This window comes from Argiope bruennichi, chromosome 6, assembly GCF_947563725.1.
Source record: "Argiope bruennichi chromosome 6, qqArgBrue1.1, whole genome shotgun sequence".
Classification (NCBI taxonomy): Eukaryota; Metazoa; Arthropoda; class Arachnida; order Araneae; family Araneidae; genus Argiope; species Argiope bruennichi.
This window is the reverse complement of record NC_079156.1, coordinates 66,425,833-66,444,393: the sequence shown is the minus strand read 5'-3', so window position 1 is coordinate 66,444,393 and position 18,561 is coordinate 66,425,833. Positions and strand designations below refer to the sequence as shown.

At 27.3% G+C, this 18,561-nt stretch overlaps 2 protein-coding genes across 2 annotated transcripts; one reads left to right on the top strand and one right to left on the bottom strand.

The window, feature by feature from the left end:
• Positions 1-1,964: 1,964 nt before the first annotated feature.
• LOC129971592 (probable ATP-dependent RNA helicase DDX56) lies at positions 1,965-3,838 on the top strand. Its single transcript, XM_056085505.1, has one exon. It carries the CDS (start codon positions 2,134-2,136, stop codon positions 3,796-3,798), a length of 1,665 nt encoding a protein of 554 aa, XP_055941480.1. The 5' UTR covers positions 1,965-2,133; the 3' UTR covers positions 3,799-3,838.
• Positions 3,839-10,689: 6,851 nt separating this feature from the next.
• LOC129971593 (adenine phosphoribosyltransferase-like) lies at positions 10,690-18,466 on the bottom strand. Its single transcript, XM_056085507.1, has 4 exons — positions 18,268-18,466; positions 13,789-14,026; positions 12,278-12,356; positions 10,690-11,153 (listed from the first exon to the last, which is right to left on the bottom strand). Exons 1-4 carry the CDS (start codon positions 18,348-18,350, stop codon positions 11,017-11,019), a joined length of 537 nt encoding a protein of 178 aa, XP_055941482.1. The 5' UTR covers positions 18,351-18,466; the 3' UTR covers positions 10,690-11,016.
• Positions 18,467-18,561: the final 95 nt, after the last annotated feature.

Genomic DNA, 18,561 nt, shown 5'->3' with positions numbered 1-18,561 from the left:
AGAAATATTCTTGTAGTATTTATGAAGTTCCTCTTCTGTGTGTTTGCACAAGTGTGCATATAAACTAAACTTATGAGTGAATGCTTCAAGGCATACTTCACACTTATGAGCTTTTAGCGGATCGAAATGCGCGAGGATAGAACCTGTGACCTTGTGGTTCGCAGTCCAGTAACATGACCAGGATACAAAAGCATATGCTCATGTAGCGTAGTTGTTAACTGGCTTCTATGCTATTCACCACACGCTTTATCTTTTTCATGTGTAAGTTTATGACGTATTAAACTATAATTTTTCTCAAATTCTTAGCAACACATATCACATGCAAAGATTTTCTTTTCAGCTTGCAAGATTCTTTCTGCAATATCTTTATAGTATTTATGAAGCTGTTCTTCTGTATGTCTAGATAAATGTTCAACTAAACTAAATTTTCGAGTAAATGCTTTCTGGCACACTTCACACTTATAAGGTTTCTCTTTTGTATGTACACGTAAATGATTTCTTACGGATTATATATCAGTAAATGTTTTACCACATATATGAGGCCTTTCTTTTGTGTGTCTAATCATATGACTTTTAAAATCACTTTTATAAAAAAAAGTTTTGCTACATATTCCACATTTATGAGTCTTCTTGTTTGTATGTCTAAAGATGTGGGCTTTCAAACCATTTTGTTGTGAAAATGTTTTTCCACACATTTCACATACATGTGGCTTTTCTTTTGCATGAAGAAACATATGATCTTTTAAATTGGACATTTTTACAAATTGTAGGTCACACATCTCACATTTGTAAGGTTTTACATTTGTATGTGTTATTAAATGGCGTTTCAATTGCATTTTCTGGGGAAATGTAGGACAACAAATTTCCCAAGTATGTATTTTCGGCATTGCACTTCAAACTTGAAAGTTGTTTTGATGAAAAAAGGCAGTCACCTCTTTCCAATTTATTTTTCAACTACTGACTTTTCTACTCAAAATAATTGAAGCTTGCATGCATACATGAAATACTTTCGTCATGTCCATCAGTTAAACACGAAAAGTGAATCGCTAAATTTTGATAAAATAGAACAATTGAGCATATGTAAGACAAAATTACTTATGTTTCAGTAACGGTAATGTAGGTGTTTCGATATCAATAACGTTTTAATGAATCCTACTTTGACTTTGATTGAGATCGTTTTTCATTGGCTGGCGTGCCCATGTGACTTGGAGACCTTTCTGACGATCATGACTGCATTGCGCTAATATGGTAGTAAAGTCATTTTGTGGTTTATGATTTCATCGTGATCGTTCCGTTCATCTGCAGTTCCAGAATTTTTCAATTCCTACCCACAGTTCCGGAACCGAATGAACCTTTTGAAACTGAAATTCAAAAGAAAATTCATGTCCAAAATTCTTTAATAATAATAATTTTTTATTGAAATTTAAATGATAAGTTGAAGAATCATTTTTATTAATAATATATTATTTTCATAAGATTTGCTATATTAATATTTCTATTAATTTAATTTGCTAATTTTAATTAAACTGAATAAAAATAATATTAATTAGAAATTTAATAAAAAATAATTAAGGTTTCGTTCTTCCTGTCCTTCAGATTATAAATTGTATATGTTTCTTGTTACAGTTCTAATTATTACAATGAAGATATGCAATTGATTTGATTATCTGTTTTTGAGTGCAACCCGTGAATTTGTTTTTCTTAGCATAATTTGAAGAATTCTTTTCGTATATGGGAATTTAATCCTCCCCATATTAAGCTTTAGAGAATCGCTTTTCTAATAAAACGCTTCAATTTCATTCAGCATGCTTTCATCATGTTTCAAATTCAGCATGCTTTAATCATGCATATTCTTCAGCTGAGTATGGCAGTACTTTCGCCAAGTCTTAATAAAATAGAGCGATAGCGCAAATGTATGGTTGACTTACTCTTTTTTTTTTCGATATCTGTAATTGCATTTATAGGCGCATTCATACGAGGCAAACTACTGTTGTCTGAACAAAATTATAAGCAATAATACTGCTATTTTCGGTAGTCTATTGCATCATTTCGTAAGTTGAAGTGAACTGAATAACGTATTATTTATGTTTGAAGTATTCACGTTCATGTGGTAAACTTACTAAGTAAATTAAAATGGACGAAGAAGCAAATATTAGTTTTCGAGATTTTGGATTAGATGATCGTCTTTTAGAAGCCATTTCTTGTCTGAATTGGAAGGAACCAACTTTAATTCAAGAGAAAGCTATACCATTAGCATTAGAAGGTAAAGATATTTTGGCACGTGCTAGGACTGGCTCTGGAAAAACTGGAGCTTTTCTTATTCCTATTATTCAACAAATTTTGCAGCGGAAGAAGACAAACTTTATTCAAGAAACCACAGTCTTAATATTAGCACCTAGTAAAGAACTTTGTAAGCAAATTTATAGAAATACTACTGATTTGACTCGGTTCTGTTCTCGAGATGTTACGTTTTTTGATGTTTCTCCTCAAGTTGATTTAATTTCTCAGCGTCCTTTGCTATTAGAAAAACCAGATATTGTTATTGGCACTCCGTTACGTGTTCTGGCCCATTTTCAAGAAAACAACTTATGTATTCAGGAATCTTTAAGGACTCTAGTTGTTGACGAAGCAGATTTGCTGTTCTCTTATGGATGTGGCAATGACGTCAATAAAATTTTAGCCTATCTTCCTTCAATTTACCAGGCCTTTCTAATGTCTGCCACATTGTCTGATGAAGTAAAGAATGTAAAGAAGCTTGTTCTACATAACCCAGTTGTCTTGAAATTAAAAGAACCAGAATTGCCAGAGAGTGATCGATTAACCCAGTATCATATTAAATGTGAGGAAGAAGACAAATTTGTTCTCATTTATGCATTATTAAAATTAAGACTTATTCAAGGCAAGTCTTTAATTTTTGTCAGTTCTGTGGATAGGTGTTATCGTTTGAAGCTGTTTTTAGAACAATTTGCAATAAAGAGTTGTGTGTTGAATTCTGAATTGCCAGCTGCGTGTCGTTGTCATGCTGTCAGTCAGTTTAACATGGGAATTTATGACATCATCATTGCATCAGATGAGCGTGTTGCTGATGCACCAAATTCTGGACCAGTTAGAAAGAAAATAAAAAAAGACAAAGAATATGGAGTATCAAGAGGGATTGACTTCCAGTTTGTTTCCAATGTTATCAATTTTGATTTTCCACCTACTGTTGAGGCTTATGTTCATCGAGTTGGACGCACAGCCCGAGGTAATGATGAAGGTACTGCATTATCTTTTGTGAGTTCAAAAGAAATGGAATTGCTAAAGAAAGTTGAAGATTACTTTACTGATGAATCTGGTCAAACTAAAGCCCAGTTTAAACCTTACTTGTTTAAAATGGAAGAATTGGAAGGTTTTAAGTATAGAGCGAGGGATGCATTTCGTGCAGTGACAAAGATAGCAGTAAGAGAAGCTAGATTGAAAGAAATCAAATCTGAACTTTTAAATTCAAGGAATTTAAAGCCTTATTTTGAAGACAATCCAAGAGACTTACAAATTTTGAGACACGACAAATCTCTTCACACAGTAAAACTTCATTCACATTTGCATGATGTTCCTGAATATATTATTCCCCCTACTTTAAGAAATGTTGTTAGAAATTCAGAGCGAAAGAAGAAACCAAGAAATAAATCAAAAACTGGAAAAGCTAAAGAGGGTCAAGCAAGTAAGAATTACCGGAGAAAACAAAAAGATCCTTTAAAAAGTTTTCAGTTTGCTGGTTTAACTGAACTAGAAAGCAGGAAAAAAAAGAAAAAAGTTTAAAACATGTTCTTGTTGAATAAATTTTTTTTTCCAGATTTAATTATTTCATTCTGTTTTTTATATTTAGAATATAAAAATTATATTTTCCAAAATCAATACAAGTATCACATAATGATTAATTTATATAAAAAGTTTCCTTATTATTTCAGTTTTTGATGCTTTTATCGTTTAAAAACCACAGGTAACTTATTGTATGTATTGTGTATAAATTTGTTAAATCCTATTAATGTAACTTATGTATTTCCAGTTTTGAATGTTTAATACACAAACATACAGTTTCTTATACTTTTTAGTTATGATGAAATTACGTGATCAGTATTTGTTAAAGCATTAATGTTAAAAAAATAATTTAGCAAAAATTTTGTGTTGATAAATTTAAATTATTTTACAAAGTTTCCTTCTATATTATTAATATTATGAAATAAAGTAATTCTGTTTTGTATTTTTTTAGCAGATTTTTATATTTTAGCATATTTAAAACTATTATTTAAACAGATACGAGATTATACATCACTTTCTTTTACCACCATATAAAAATGATGCAATTCATTCAATGATAAATACAAACCAATTTTCTTCCATGTTTTACCGTCAACTTAGTGTTCAATACAAATGTCTGTTGATTGCAAAAGATTTTATTATATGATATATTATATTCTTATATAGATATGTTACATTCTTTTCAAAATATTTGATAATGGCATATTGTCAGTTCTTAGATATGAAAATCCTCAATGCCTTTGTACATTCATCAAGAGGTATTTACTTTGACAAAATAGGGATGAAATGAAAGAAAACCCATCTAATGGGATAAAAGTCAAAGTCAAGATCTAACAAAAATACTGAAAATATATTAATCTTGTGTGTATCATTTATTCGAGGACTAAAATTATCTAAAAATCTGATCTTGGGAATCTGAAAAAAGGACATTTTCTATTTGTACTTTCATATAGAAAGCGTTTTATGATTTATCATAATTTTAGAGATATAAATCTAAAAAATGAGTTAAGATTTTTATAACTTAAAAAAAAATATATATATATTTTCATTTGAAATATTTATTGACTTGATTGAGATATTTCAATTACGTGTGCTTGTTCCCCCCCCCCCCAGATTAATGCCCATTTTAAATTAACCAACACTAATGCCTCTTTTTAATTGATTTTATAAGAAATATCTTCTGCATATTTTACCTAAATAGCATTGAATTTTAAAAAAATATAATTTCTTGTTTGTTTCAGATTATTGGTAATTAATATTTTGATACATTTTTCAATATAAGGAATTGCTATTAAGTTAAAGTGGTACATAATTTTTCAATGAGTTATTTTATTATGTTCAACCTAAAATAAATAATTGTTACTTTCATATTAACCAATTAAACTAGGATTTTACTCACTCCTGGTGCTAGCGAAGCCATATAATATTTTTTTAAGTTAAAAAATTCTCTTCTGCGCCTTCTTCAGATGCTGAAGGCATTCAGTGTTTGCATTTTAGTGTCTAAAATACAGACCAGCTCAGCCAGTTTGCAAAAGTTCATTATTTCAGAATTAAAAGGAGATTCAGCAATTGTGACTCTTGAAGGTTCCAAAAAAAGTGTTCATAGATACAACAAATGTGATAATAAATCTCAATTTTAATATAAATGTAGATAACTGTTACTTCGAACTATAACTGTTTCACAGTATAGTTCCATAGTTCTGACTAGAGATTGCAATACCGGGATACCGAATACCGGTATTTTGAGCCATTTGTACAATTTTGTAATACCGGTATTCACAAGTTTAAATACTGGTTTTTCGGTATTTACAAGAAGTCTTTTAAATTGTCTCCACTATATGTTCAGAGATCGCCAAGACAACAAAATAGCATACGTTTTTGCTTTTATGCCTTCCTAACTGGCGAAATTAATTATCTAATTAATGGCTTAAATCTAAATTAGCGAAACATGGATTATCCCTGAAAGAAGATATTGTATCCATAACAACAATATCCATAATGGAGCAACAGTTATGAAAAAAGTTGGAAAGTTGATTGATGCAAATCAGCAATTGTGCTATACTCATGGAATTCAATTAGGAGTAATAGATATATTATATCAAAAAAGTAAAGAAGAGAAGAATCCAAATACTGTGGATATAGAAACTTTGGATTCCGACACTGAAGAGAGTAAGAGCGATAGTGATATTGACAATGAAGATAATGACAATGTAATTGTGGAAGAAGATATTGCTAATGAGGATGAAATATTAACCCATCAAGAATTGCTTCCTATAATTTATAAAGTTCGAAAAATTGTTAATATATTTAAACGTTCCCCTACAAAAAATGCCATATTACAAAAATATATACTAACTGAAAATAAAACAGAATATATGTTAAAAATAGATTCTAATACACATTGGAAGAGTTTACTCCTAATGATGGAACGATTTTTGAAATTTAGAAATCCAATCCAAAAAGCAATAATCGACTTAAACCTGTAAATTAATTTTTCAGATAGTGAATTCGACTTAATATCCAGAACTATATCAGCTCTACTTCCAATAAAACTGACTATAGAGGCATTGTGTCGGAGAGATTTTAATTTATTAACAGCTAATGTAACAATAAATTTCATGTTGCAATCATGAAAGAACAACACACATCACTATCTGAAGAATTATATATAAAAATGAAAAATCGCACAGAAGAAAGGCATACCGAAATAGAATATGTCTTTTGGTATTTACATAGTTATAATGATTTTAAAGATGAAAATGAAAAAGAAGAAAAGAAAATAATCAATTCAAATCTGATTTTTATAGTAAATTTTCTTACAATTTTTTACTCACAAAACTATCCACATTCAGAAGAATTCGGTTCAGTTATCGAAGATTATGATAACACTAATGTCGATAATGAAAATGAATTGTCTCTTGAAGAAAAATTAGAATTAGCGATAAATAAAAAAAATTCAACGAATCAAAATACAATACAGAAATCAGCTATATCTAAAACCATCCGACGAGAAATTGATTTATTTTAAGATGAGGGATTTAGAGGTAAATACTTAGAAAAAGTATATCGCGCATTGCTAACAGTATCACCAACTAGCGTAGATGCCGAAACAGTGTTTTCGACAGCTGGTAATTTTTACACAAAATTACGTTACAGGTTTAATGACGGTACAATGGATGCATTATGTTTTTTAAGATCACATTTCAAAAATTTGCAATAGCACCACAGACTGGATGATGATATTTACACTTTTTTTGTGATTTAAATAAATAAGTTGTTCTTTTACTTTTTTGTAATTCTTTATATACTGTTATAATTTATAAGTTGCATATTATTTTTTCTGATATTTACATTATCTTATAAAACTGGCAAATAAAAGAAAGAAACTCTTTGTTTTCTTTCTTTTTCTAAAATTTCTAATACCGGTATCCCGGTATTAAGATCTAAAAAATACCGAATACCGGTATTGAAATTTTGGTCCGGTATTGCAATCCCTAGTTCTGACCATATGGTCAGCCATCTAGATTGGTGGCTTTTTACTGTTAGCATCCTTTGTAAAATAAGGGGGCACACTAGACTAGGATTTAACCAAATACAGTAATAAATTTCTATTATTGTTGAACTTGTGAATGAGTTTGATATTGGAAACTAAAATCTCCCCTTCACCTTTTGCCTATTTGACATGGACTAAATTTTATTTAATGGTGTAACACTTCCATTTTTGGAAAATATTTGAGACTTGCTAATAAAACATATAGAATTAATGATTTATTCTATTAATAAAAGTAATTGTATTTTTAAGCATTCTGTAGGGTAGATCAATGCATCTGAGCTATCAAATTTGGTACGAATGAGGATTTTTACATAGTTTTAATTTTCAGCTGTAATATTGAAATATGATGAGGTTTCAAATTAGAAAAATTCTTAAAGTGATCTTCAACCTCTTACACACATTACATATAATTACAGTTAAAAAGAGTAACATTTATTTTTAGTATTTGTTTTTGGTAATAGGGGATTAGCTCTATGCTCTACTGTTCAGATGAAGTGTTACATGTTTTATAATAGCAAGTTATAAAGAGTGATCTTTTATTATTAAAATTCTTTTGTTTGAAATATATAGATATCTTCTTATGGATATATGGCTAATGTTCTTTAAGTTGGCAATTAAGTTTAAATAGCAATTTTATTAGTTATAATATAATTATTTCCAATGTGAGAAAAAATATACAAATTACAGCTTTCATGTCTTATAGATTTTAAGCCTTTCTTTCCTTTGGTCTATTTTTATGCTTAAATATCTTAAACAAAATGTAAACAAATATTAAAAGAGAAAACTACTACTAATATAAATAAATATTGTAAACATCCCATGAAAGGATATGCAATTCTGTATAAAAAAGTTGTGGAAAAATTTTCATCATTTGTAGTTCTAATTAAAAAAACACACCTTCAAATGAACATTGCATAGCTATTAAGAGTAATAAAATTTATTTTTTAAAGCTTATACGTAGTTGAAATACAGGATGGTTATAATTAAAGTTCCACTTTGAAATGGTCATAAAAGGAAAACTACTGGACCAAATGTTATCAAACTTGGTAATAGTTTAAAGAAAGTCATAAAAATTTCTTTTCAGTCAGAAAAAACAATGTTTAAAAAGTCGCCGCCACAGGTGAAATGGTGCTGTATCAATATTGTTAAGCAAAACAGGACATGAAGACACTGGTTTAAAATGCATTTAATCGTTTCTGATACATGTTACAAAGCATGCTCGATCCCAAAAGCACGGTGTTTACGGTGATAATCTAAACAATTTGGCGGAATCGAGAGATGTGATACACTGTCATGTGCATGACATTCCTCCTGAGAAGCTAAGAGCTACTGTTGAGAATGCAATTTAACTTGCTTTCAGAAAATGGTGGATGCCACATTGAACATGCTTTGTAACATGTTTCAGAAGCGATTAGATATACTTGAAACCAATGTTTTCATGCCCTATTTTGCTTAACGTTATTGCATACAGCTTAATTCCCTCCCTAGTGGTGAGTTTTTGAACTTTTTTTTGGCAGAAAAGAAATTTTTATGACCTCCTCTAAATTATTACCAAGTTTGATAACTTTTGATGGAGTAGTTTCCCTTTTGTGACCATTTCAAAGTGGAACTTTAATTATAACCACCCTGTATGTTAATTAGACGAATGTATTTAAAAGTGTATGTAATTTCATTTTATAATACTATTCCATGAAATAGATTGTAACAGTTTTTTTGGTTACATTATATGTATTTAGACAATATTTTAATTGAAGAAAATCTAAATACAATTAGTTATACTATTGAAATATTATTCATAAAATAAATACTATTCATTAATAAAGATAATTTAATACAAACTCAAAATTTTAATGTGTACAAACAGATTTATTTTAAAAAGTAACTAATGGTACAAATTCTTTATTTTAATAAATTAGAGCTAACATTGCCATTTTTTAAAATGAAATTGAATAGCCCTATGTCCCATCTTACCCTATATTTGGAGTGACACTTTTTTTTCCTTCTGAAGTTTTAATTAATTAAAAGTTTCTAATTAGTCTCTGAGAACATAGCATGATGATTTTTACACACATTTAAAATTGTAAAAGTGCTAATTTTGACTATACCATTTTAGTTGCAATACACTTTTTTTTAACTTTAATAACTATTTTTAAGTAAGTTTTACTGAAATTACTTTTATGCTCTCATAAAATTCAGATCATTTTTTCATTGTTAATACAAATATGTGTGATTGTCTTTCATTATGTAAAGTTAAAAAATGGCTATTCTGCTTGTTTTCTCATATTTAGTAATATTGCTATGAACTTGAGCATTTTTCTTTTTACCTAATTAATTTTTTGTTGTTGTTGGGCGATAAATTCACTAAAATTTCAAAGAAATAGCCTTTAAAAGAATTTATTTTACTTTTGGATACTGTTGGCATTAATTTTCTTATACTGATTGCTCTAAAAGTCCAAGTTTGACGAAAACCTAAAGGAATATAGTATTTTATACAAATGTGAAATCACAATAAAGGTAGAAAAATAAGATCCTTTTGTTTAAAAAAAAATCATACCAGAAGCTTACTTTTATTATATAAATATTATTTAATGAACTTTATTAAAAATTTGTCTTAATCAGGAATGTTTTCATGGATCATTTGAAGAAAATGCAATTTAAAAATGTTGCTTAAATAATGTTTTGGAGTGTACTACAACCTCCCTTCTTTGTGTCATTCTCAGCAGTGTATTTTCATGAGTTGATTGAATTTTTTCATTTATCATCTGGTATGTTCATTCGAAATTTTTACTTTGGAGTATTGTTAATAATTAGTAATTTCAAGATTTTTAAACTTAATTAGTAGTTGTTCTACTAATTTATTTAAAATTTTGATACTACACAGTAGCAAGGAGCACCTGAGGGGGAATTTGAGAAATACAAACATCTGTAATATTGATAACAATTATAATGTTAAAAAAAAAAAAAATCGTAATTTTTAGCACATTTATCAAAATGATTATAAAAAATATTTTACTTAATGTTTATTCATCAGAAGCAAATATAATATGTGTATATATTTTTTAAATGCACTACATTAGTGTATTGCTATCAATAATTACTTTTTTCACATAAGATATTTAAAAAAAATCATAATTTGAATATGGGGGGGGGGGGTGGTGGTGAGAAAGTATATATTTCAATATATCTTTTATTTAATTGCTCTCATTAGAAGTATGCGCTTTGAAGTAAAATTAATAATATCAATATTATATATAAGTAAAATACAAAACAAACATACACTTTACAAATATATATTTTATTCATAAAAAAGTACCCTGAAATAAAAGTTAGGTATATTATTTATCTAAGTAACCGATTTAATAAAAAAAAAATAATTAAGAGGAACATAGTTCAAAGAAAAATGGAATTCAAATAATGAAAAAAAAAAAAAAAAAAAGATAATATTATACAGGAATGCATGAAATTGTAAATTATATATATATATATAAAACTATATTAGATCCAAAAACTGTCCCATATAAAAAAAATATTAATTTTTTAATTATCATAAAAAAAGATGTCAGGAATAGTCATCAAAAGAAACCATCGTTTAAGTAAAAAAAATATACACAATGACTAGCATTCATACTAGCACATGTTTTTGGCATTTTTGGAATATATAAATTCTAATATTGAAGCACTGAGTACACAGGGGCAGGAATTTTATCTCTTCCTTTTAAGTCAGTGAGTTCCATCACAGCAAGACAGTGTTCTACAATACCACCTATGCTTCTAATTAGATTTACAGATGCTGCCATAGATCCTAAAAGGGAAAAAGAAAGAAAGGAAAAAAAAAAAAAAAAAAAGAGTAAAACAATTGTAAGACATTGTAAAAGCTGTATAAAGTGTTATAAAAATTGGTATTAGTTTAATTTTGATAAAATCACCATGGAAATGAAGAACAGAGTCCATAAGATTCTGCAAATACATATTTGAATATCTGCAGAGCATTTCACAACTTGGAATGAGTGTTAAACTTAGTGGATTTTCATATTTGATAATATATTGTGTAGTATCTCAAGTGTTCTGTCACCTTCCAATATGAAAACTCACATTGTAATAAGATAATTTCAAACCCAGATTAAAGCTCCTATAACTATAATGCAGCACTGGCAACCTGACACTAATGTGGAGATGGATTTCCTGTTTGGAACATTTTCCAGTTATACAAAGCTATCAGTATCCTAATAGAAAAACTGTTTACACATCAGTAGAACATAAAATGAATAAAAGTCTGTAAGATTTCATTACTTGTTTCTGAATATTATTGTTACTGTGTTGAGTGAATTCTTAGCTGTGATATATGTAGTCTACAAGGTATCTTGAGTAAACTGTGAGTTCCTAATATCTAAATACTGAAGGTTGTTTTGTATAGTCATAGCACTGATGCTTTTAGCTTAGAATTCAGATATCTGTATAAGTATAGTATGCTTACTGTGTAACAATGATGACCAAATTGGATTTGTATTAGCAATGGTCATTCATGAAAGTCAAAATTTCATTACAGCATTTCAAATGGTCTATTTCATGATATATGCATTTAATTGTTAAAAATGTCATATTCAATTTATATTTCAAATTGTTTAGTAGAAATTATTCTCTAGATGAAATAACCAATAATTTTACTTATATAGAAACATGCTTTATTATTACATCAATAGTATTTTTTAGCATTACTGGAAATGCAATATATTGTAATGCATGAAGTTAGAAAGATGATAAAGAAATAAAAAGTTAAGGATGGTTGAAAGTAATTAAACAAAATAACAAAGTCATAACTAGAGATTTGAAGAGTCCAGAAGAACAGATGATAATGTCTGAGGCACTGCTTCAATAGTTGTGATATTAGTTAAAGCCTTGTAATGAAACAACAAAAATGCAATTTACCTCCAGTTGCTATGAGGTCATCCACAATAATAACTTTTTGGCCAGGTTCCAAAGAATCTATTTGAACTTCTAAAGCATCCTGAAACAAAACAAAAAGTTATCAAGCAATTACTTAAATGAAAATATATAGATGATTTTTATACTTTAAAAAAAAAAAAAACATTTTAGAAATGTAAATTAATAGGCTCATGTTCTAAAGATTAATGTTAACAATTTTACAGAAAACATCTCAAGAGAATTTCGAAATAATTTAGCATTTTTTCCCCACATATTTGCCACGTCACTTTTTCCTCTGTCATGCAATATAGAATAAGAATGAATTTCATCAATTTAAACTAATTTCAAAGACTGATTGTTTATAATCACTGTAATGTTTAACAATACTATCCACTAATATTTTTTTAAGGGCAATATTCTTTATGTATGAAAAAATATAGGGTTCCATCATAGCAAATAAAAATAAAATCTAATTAAAAACTGAAGTACAGTTACAACTGTAGATGCATGCTAATGAATTTTTTATGGTTAATTAGGATAAAAATAGATTTTATAGGACAAAAAAAAAATCATAATATTACAACAACAAGGAAAAAAATAATAGAAAAATAGAATGCATATAAATTTTTCTAAAAAGTATACTATACAGAAATTTTTGTATATTTTAGATAATATATATAGTATAGATAATCATAAAAATGTGAAGAACTTTATAAGTGTAGTAGAGAAATATTTGAAAAATGACTAAAAAATAAGATTATCAGATATATTAAATTTGATGAAATAAGAGTCTAATTAATTGAAAAAGACGTGGTTATTTAAAAAATTATCAATAAATAAATTACAATAAATATTTATTTTGGATAAATTACAATATATATCTCAATTTTTGGTTAATCAACATATTTTCAATATCTATAGAAAATTTCATGTCAGATGTTAACTAGTATATATACAGTAGACTCCCGATTATCCGCGGGCGGGTTATCCGCGCCTGCCGCACAAAGTTTTTTTTTTTTTTTTTTTTTTTTTTGGCTGATTTTTTCCAAAAGGTGTGGTTTTACAGTTATGCTTTTGTAATTACATAATATATTACAGTATTAAAACAGTACATATGTATTAATTTTTCTGTGTATCCTTGACGCCTCTCGTAAATACATCATCTAAAACACTTTTCTGTTTTCATTAACACAATGCATTTTAGGTTAGTTTTGAGTGATATACTAAAATATTAAGCGTTAGTGAAACATTTCCTGCTGTTTATTTTATATTTTATTGTACATAAAACGATGTTTCAAAGTTGGAATATCTGTTTCCTTTTTTGCTATACCCGTTTTTAGCTTTTTTCGGATTATCCGCGATTTTTGTTATCCGCGGCGGCCGCGCCACCCAATTCCGCGGATAATCGGGAGTGTACTGTATATATATTGCATGTATTATTGAAAGTGCATTATACTAGAAATTGAAAAAAATGTTCAGATTAGAGAAATAAATTTTTTTAAAAAAAATCATACCGTTCCATATTCCAAGGAATATGATTCTTTTTTAACTTTTCCAGGCAATTTTCCTGGCTTTCTAATAGGAACAAATGGAACTTTAAGTTTTAGAGCTAAAGCAGGGCCAATTAAAAATCCTCTAGATTCCACACCAGCAATACACTCTAAACCAGGAATATTCAGTTTCACATATTTTTCTAGGACATTGAGTAAATCCTCGAAAAGCTCTGGGTTTCGAAGTAAAGGAAAGAAGTCTCTATAAATGAAATGAAAACATTATATAGGTCAAAATAATTCAATATTTTCAAATATATCAGCCTTATGCATACAGAAAATCAATTATTAATTTTTTCTATATATTCAATTTCATATAGCTTAAGAACTTTTTTTTTTTTCCTTTAGGTAAAAATTTTCTTTTCTTATTGTCTGTTAGATACTCAAATTATTTACAACATTTCCAAAAGCAATGAATTTTATTGGTATTTTTCAGATAAATCAACAGCAGCAAAATAAAGTTGAAACTGTTGCTTCTATAATTTCATTGAAGAAAATTTGTGTGTGTTTTATCAACTTTAATAAAATAATTGGTACACTTATATATATTTGGATAAATGCCACCAATATAAAACATAAAATTAGTGCTAACATTATAAATTAGAAACAAGACAGTTTTAAAAATTTATCTTTATTATGATTTAAGCCGTTATGGGAGATTTAGTCCCTTTTGTAAAAATACCATACAATTTCATGAATAAGCTGAAAATTTTTAGAACTTTTTCTAAAGCTAAATTAGAAGTCAGCTAGTATATGGATAAAATAATCTCACAAAAAATTACATAGTTATATTAATTGGCCACAAATGATAAATCGTTAAATATCACCAAATACAAAGCTTATTTGTACTTTATACATTTCTTAAATAAAAAAATATTTTAAATTAAATGAATTCTTTTTTTAAATGAGTTGTTTTATTTTTTTGAATTACAGAGAATATTACAACTTCCTTAACTTTACATCTATGGGGAAATGTTGAGCTGCTATGCTGTTATAATTTTCCACAGGACCTATAATCTGAAATTTGCTGTATAAGCATTTTTCTTGACATTTCTCTTTCAAATAATAAATAAATAAAATGGCACAAATCTAACAGGTCCTATACAAAACAATGAATAACAGAAGAAAAAAAAATACACTGGTTTCAGATGTTCTTGATTAAAGCTTTCATTATTGATGACTGATGTTTTACTTTTTAACTGAGATGAAAAATACTATACCTATTTTATCTGCTTGAAGATATATGAAGACATGCTTTAAATCAAATGATTTATATTTAATATTTTTATTTTGACATATATACAGGCATGGAATTTTAAGTAAATTTTTGAAGACAAAAAAAAAACATTTTGAAGACAAAAACAAAACATTTTCAACTTATATTCAGAAATATAGAGCAATAAAAAATTATTACATAATATCATTTAGTTAAAATAATAAAAAAAGCTAACAATGATTAGAATAAGCTATCATGATTTTTTAAAATTAAAATAACTGACATATGCATCATTCATTAACAGCCACTTTATAATGCTTTGTCTACATTGCAAATTTAATGGCAAGCATTAGGGGAAAAAAAAAAAAAAAAAGATTTAACCCAGGAATTTGGAAGCAATTAAGATTCTATTTTATATACGATAAAAAGTCTTTTTAATGATCATGTTCAATTAAAAATACAACCATCAATATTTTTCATTTTTTAATCTTGATTGTTTTCTGATGATATACATCAGACTCTTAAAGAATATATAATCAATGATTTCTTATCAGTAACATCCCTAATCATTGGAATTCTCTGGATTGAAGTTATACAAAGTCTAGCTGCTAATTTGATAGATTCTTTCCATGATTTAACATCAACTGATAATGTATACAAATTTGTACACAATATTTCTAAAATGATTAGTGGCTAAAACCCTAAAAATTACTGTTTAAAAGTTTAATTTCACATTCTTGTTGTATGTGGTGCTGGAAACGAAACAAATGTTCTTTTATAATGTTTACTCAACTATATTACATATAGTGGTGGACTTGGAAATTCTGCAGCCCTAGGCACTATCTTATTAATTTTAAGAAAATATATTAATTTTTATTTATTCATTATGACTATAGACTTTCCATAATCTGTATTTGCACACAACAGTATTCAGACAGACTTTCAGTGTTTATAAATATTGTAGTAATTAAGTAAACTTAATGAAATACATAAACATAATAAAGTGTTAAAAACTATCCTAATATTTTATAATTCACAAAATTGTATTTTTTTTTACAAACTTATTCATTTGGTAAAAAAGAACTAAAGTTCTTTAATTATTCTATTAATGGTCCTGTCTCAAACTAGAAGATATGGGCACTTGTTTAATCTGTCCTGCTGGAAATCCTCCTTTGATTACATATATACATAAATGAAGTTTGTTCTTTATCTATATTAAAAAACTCATTTATTTTGAGAATCAAAGAAAGAATTCCAGAGGTAATGATATAACTATTTGAAAACATGCGACAGACTTATGAATTATTTTTTAAATGAAAAGATTGATTTGAAATTTCAGTTCTCAGTATTGAATGAATTTAGCTTAGATAAAAAGGCATAAAAAGAAAATTAATTATAAATGAATGCATTAATTTAAAAATAATTTGTTACATACTATTTTCAAACAATTTAATCCACCAGTTTTTTTTTACCTAATAAAAATGTAAGCATTAAATCATCTTTAATTAATTAGCTTTAAAAATGAACTAAATGATTCTAAATAGTGTTTATGTAAGCACAAATTTTTAAAAAAATATTGAATTTTAGGGATTTTAAAGAAGAAAAATTTAGGAAGAGAAAAAAACATGAATTCAAATCTAGAACCTTGCATACCAGCTTTACAAAGTGTACCACCTCACCCCATTTTCAATAAGTTCAAGAACCAAGATAACTGTTAATATAATTGATGATTAAGTAACTGAGAAATTTATTTTCAATGTAGATACTTATATATATTACACTAAAATCAGCTTTAATCACAGTATAGTACAACTGATTATTCTGTTTTGAAATTACAAGATTAATTTTAGGAATAATCTGTTTAAACACCAAGATGAGAAAGTCCAACACTAAAGAATTTAGCATATGATTGTAGTAATGTAACAAGGTGAATAAGAAAAAGGTGTGTAGATACCTTCAGCACTAGTTAAAAGGGGTACAGCGAGGAAAAATTTAATGTTACTTCTCAAGGTCAATCTGAGAAGCGATAATAAATAAATAATAATACAAAACTATGTTTCAGGCAATATTTGAAATTTTTTCCAAGCTAATGATGATGATTGAGAGTTAATAATGCATTATGTTCCAAATGCATTTTATTCACATTACACTAATGCACAATAGGCCCAAATACACTGTACATTATTGACAAAATCAGACCACAAAATCAAAATCTTTTAGTCTCAAAGCTGAAATTTTGCTCTGGTGAAAATTTTAGATTTATATCAAAATATCATAACTATTATTTATTTATTTACAAGCATCCAATTTTACTTGTTCAATCTAAGACAAATAGTAATAAATTCTGTGAAAAAGAAGTAAATAATTGTAACTTATTTAAAGTAATGTTCCAGTAACAAAATCATCCTTAACTAAATAGATAAAAAATTAGAAAAAAAAAGACAATTTGAATAAAACAAGACTTTTGATTTATATAGTAACTATTCAGATGTGTTGGCTATCAGCAATTTGCAGGTTCCCATCACAATAAAAAATTTAAACTACAACTTTTAGTGTAAGAGTGAACATTAAATAAGATACAGTCAGTTTCAGAAAAGAATGGAAATATGCAAATTCACAGTTTAAAATTTAATTGTATGTAAATAGAATATGGATTTATTTCAATTTTTCTTTCACAAAGGATTAAAAATCATATGAATAATAAATAATTTATTCAAATCCTAAATATTCTTTAAACTTTTTGATATCTTATATAACAATTATCAATCAAATTGAATGTTATCCAAATAATTCTTTTGGTCTAAAACTGGAAAAATAAAATAAAATGAGCTTATACTGCAGTCATAAATTTAAAAGCTGGGTGTAAAATTATTTTTGAATCATTCTGAGAAAAATCCTATTTGTGAACTTTATAAATTGATTGATATACACACAAAAAAAAAAAATCATACAATAAAAATTTTTTCCTTTAGCTGAATCAAGTACAAGAAAAAAAAAAGCGCAGTTTCTTTTCTTTTTTTTCTAAAAATTATAATTATTTTTATTAAAAAACTTGCTTTAGAAGAGAAGTTTTATAAGAAATCTAAAGTTAATGCAATATAAAAATTTAGCAATTACAAAAATGAGAAAAAAATTATACAATGGTAATCAAAGTCTATAAGTTGTCCCATACGCCTTTTATAATTTATGCGAAGTTTTTTTGATAAGCAGTAGAAATTGATAAATACCTGAAAATTATTCCTTTTTTAGGAAAATCTGGATAAATACCTACAGCCTGTTTTAATTTATGTATCGTATTATCTGAAGACATATTGTGAAGGATGAAACGAAGACAGGAAAATGTTTAAATTTTTTTTAAATTTATAATATTCATAACCGGAAGACATAAACTTAAGTCACGTGCACTAGCAGTGCTTTTATGCTAAAGTAAACAAAGAAACAGTAAAAATAAATAATGAAAAAACGAAAGTTCAGAAATCAAAGAAGATAAATCGATGACGTATTAAATCGATTATGCAACA

Excerpts from the sequence above, each read along its gene's own strand:
- LOC129971592 (XM_056085505.1), top strand. The coding sequence starts at position 2,134 with ATGGACGAAGAAGCAAATATTAGTTTTCGAGATTTTGGATTAGATGAT.
- LOC129971593 (XM_056085507.1), bottom strand. The coding sequence starts at position 18,350 with ATGTCTTCAGATAATACGATACATAAATTAAAACAGGCTGTAGGTATT. Across the intron at positions 14,027-18,267 it reads AAAAAAGGAATAATTTTCAG|AGACTTCTTTCCTTTACTTC; the intron begins GTATTTATCAAT and ends TTTCATTTATAG. Across the intron at positions 12,357-13,788 it reads ATTCCTTGGAATATGGAACG|GATGCTTTAGAAGTTCAAAT; the intron begins GTATGATTTTTT and ends GTTTTGTTTCAG.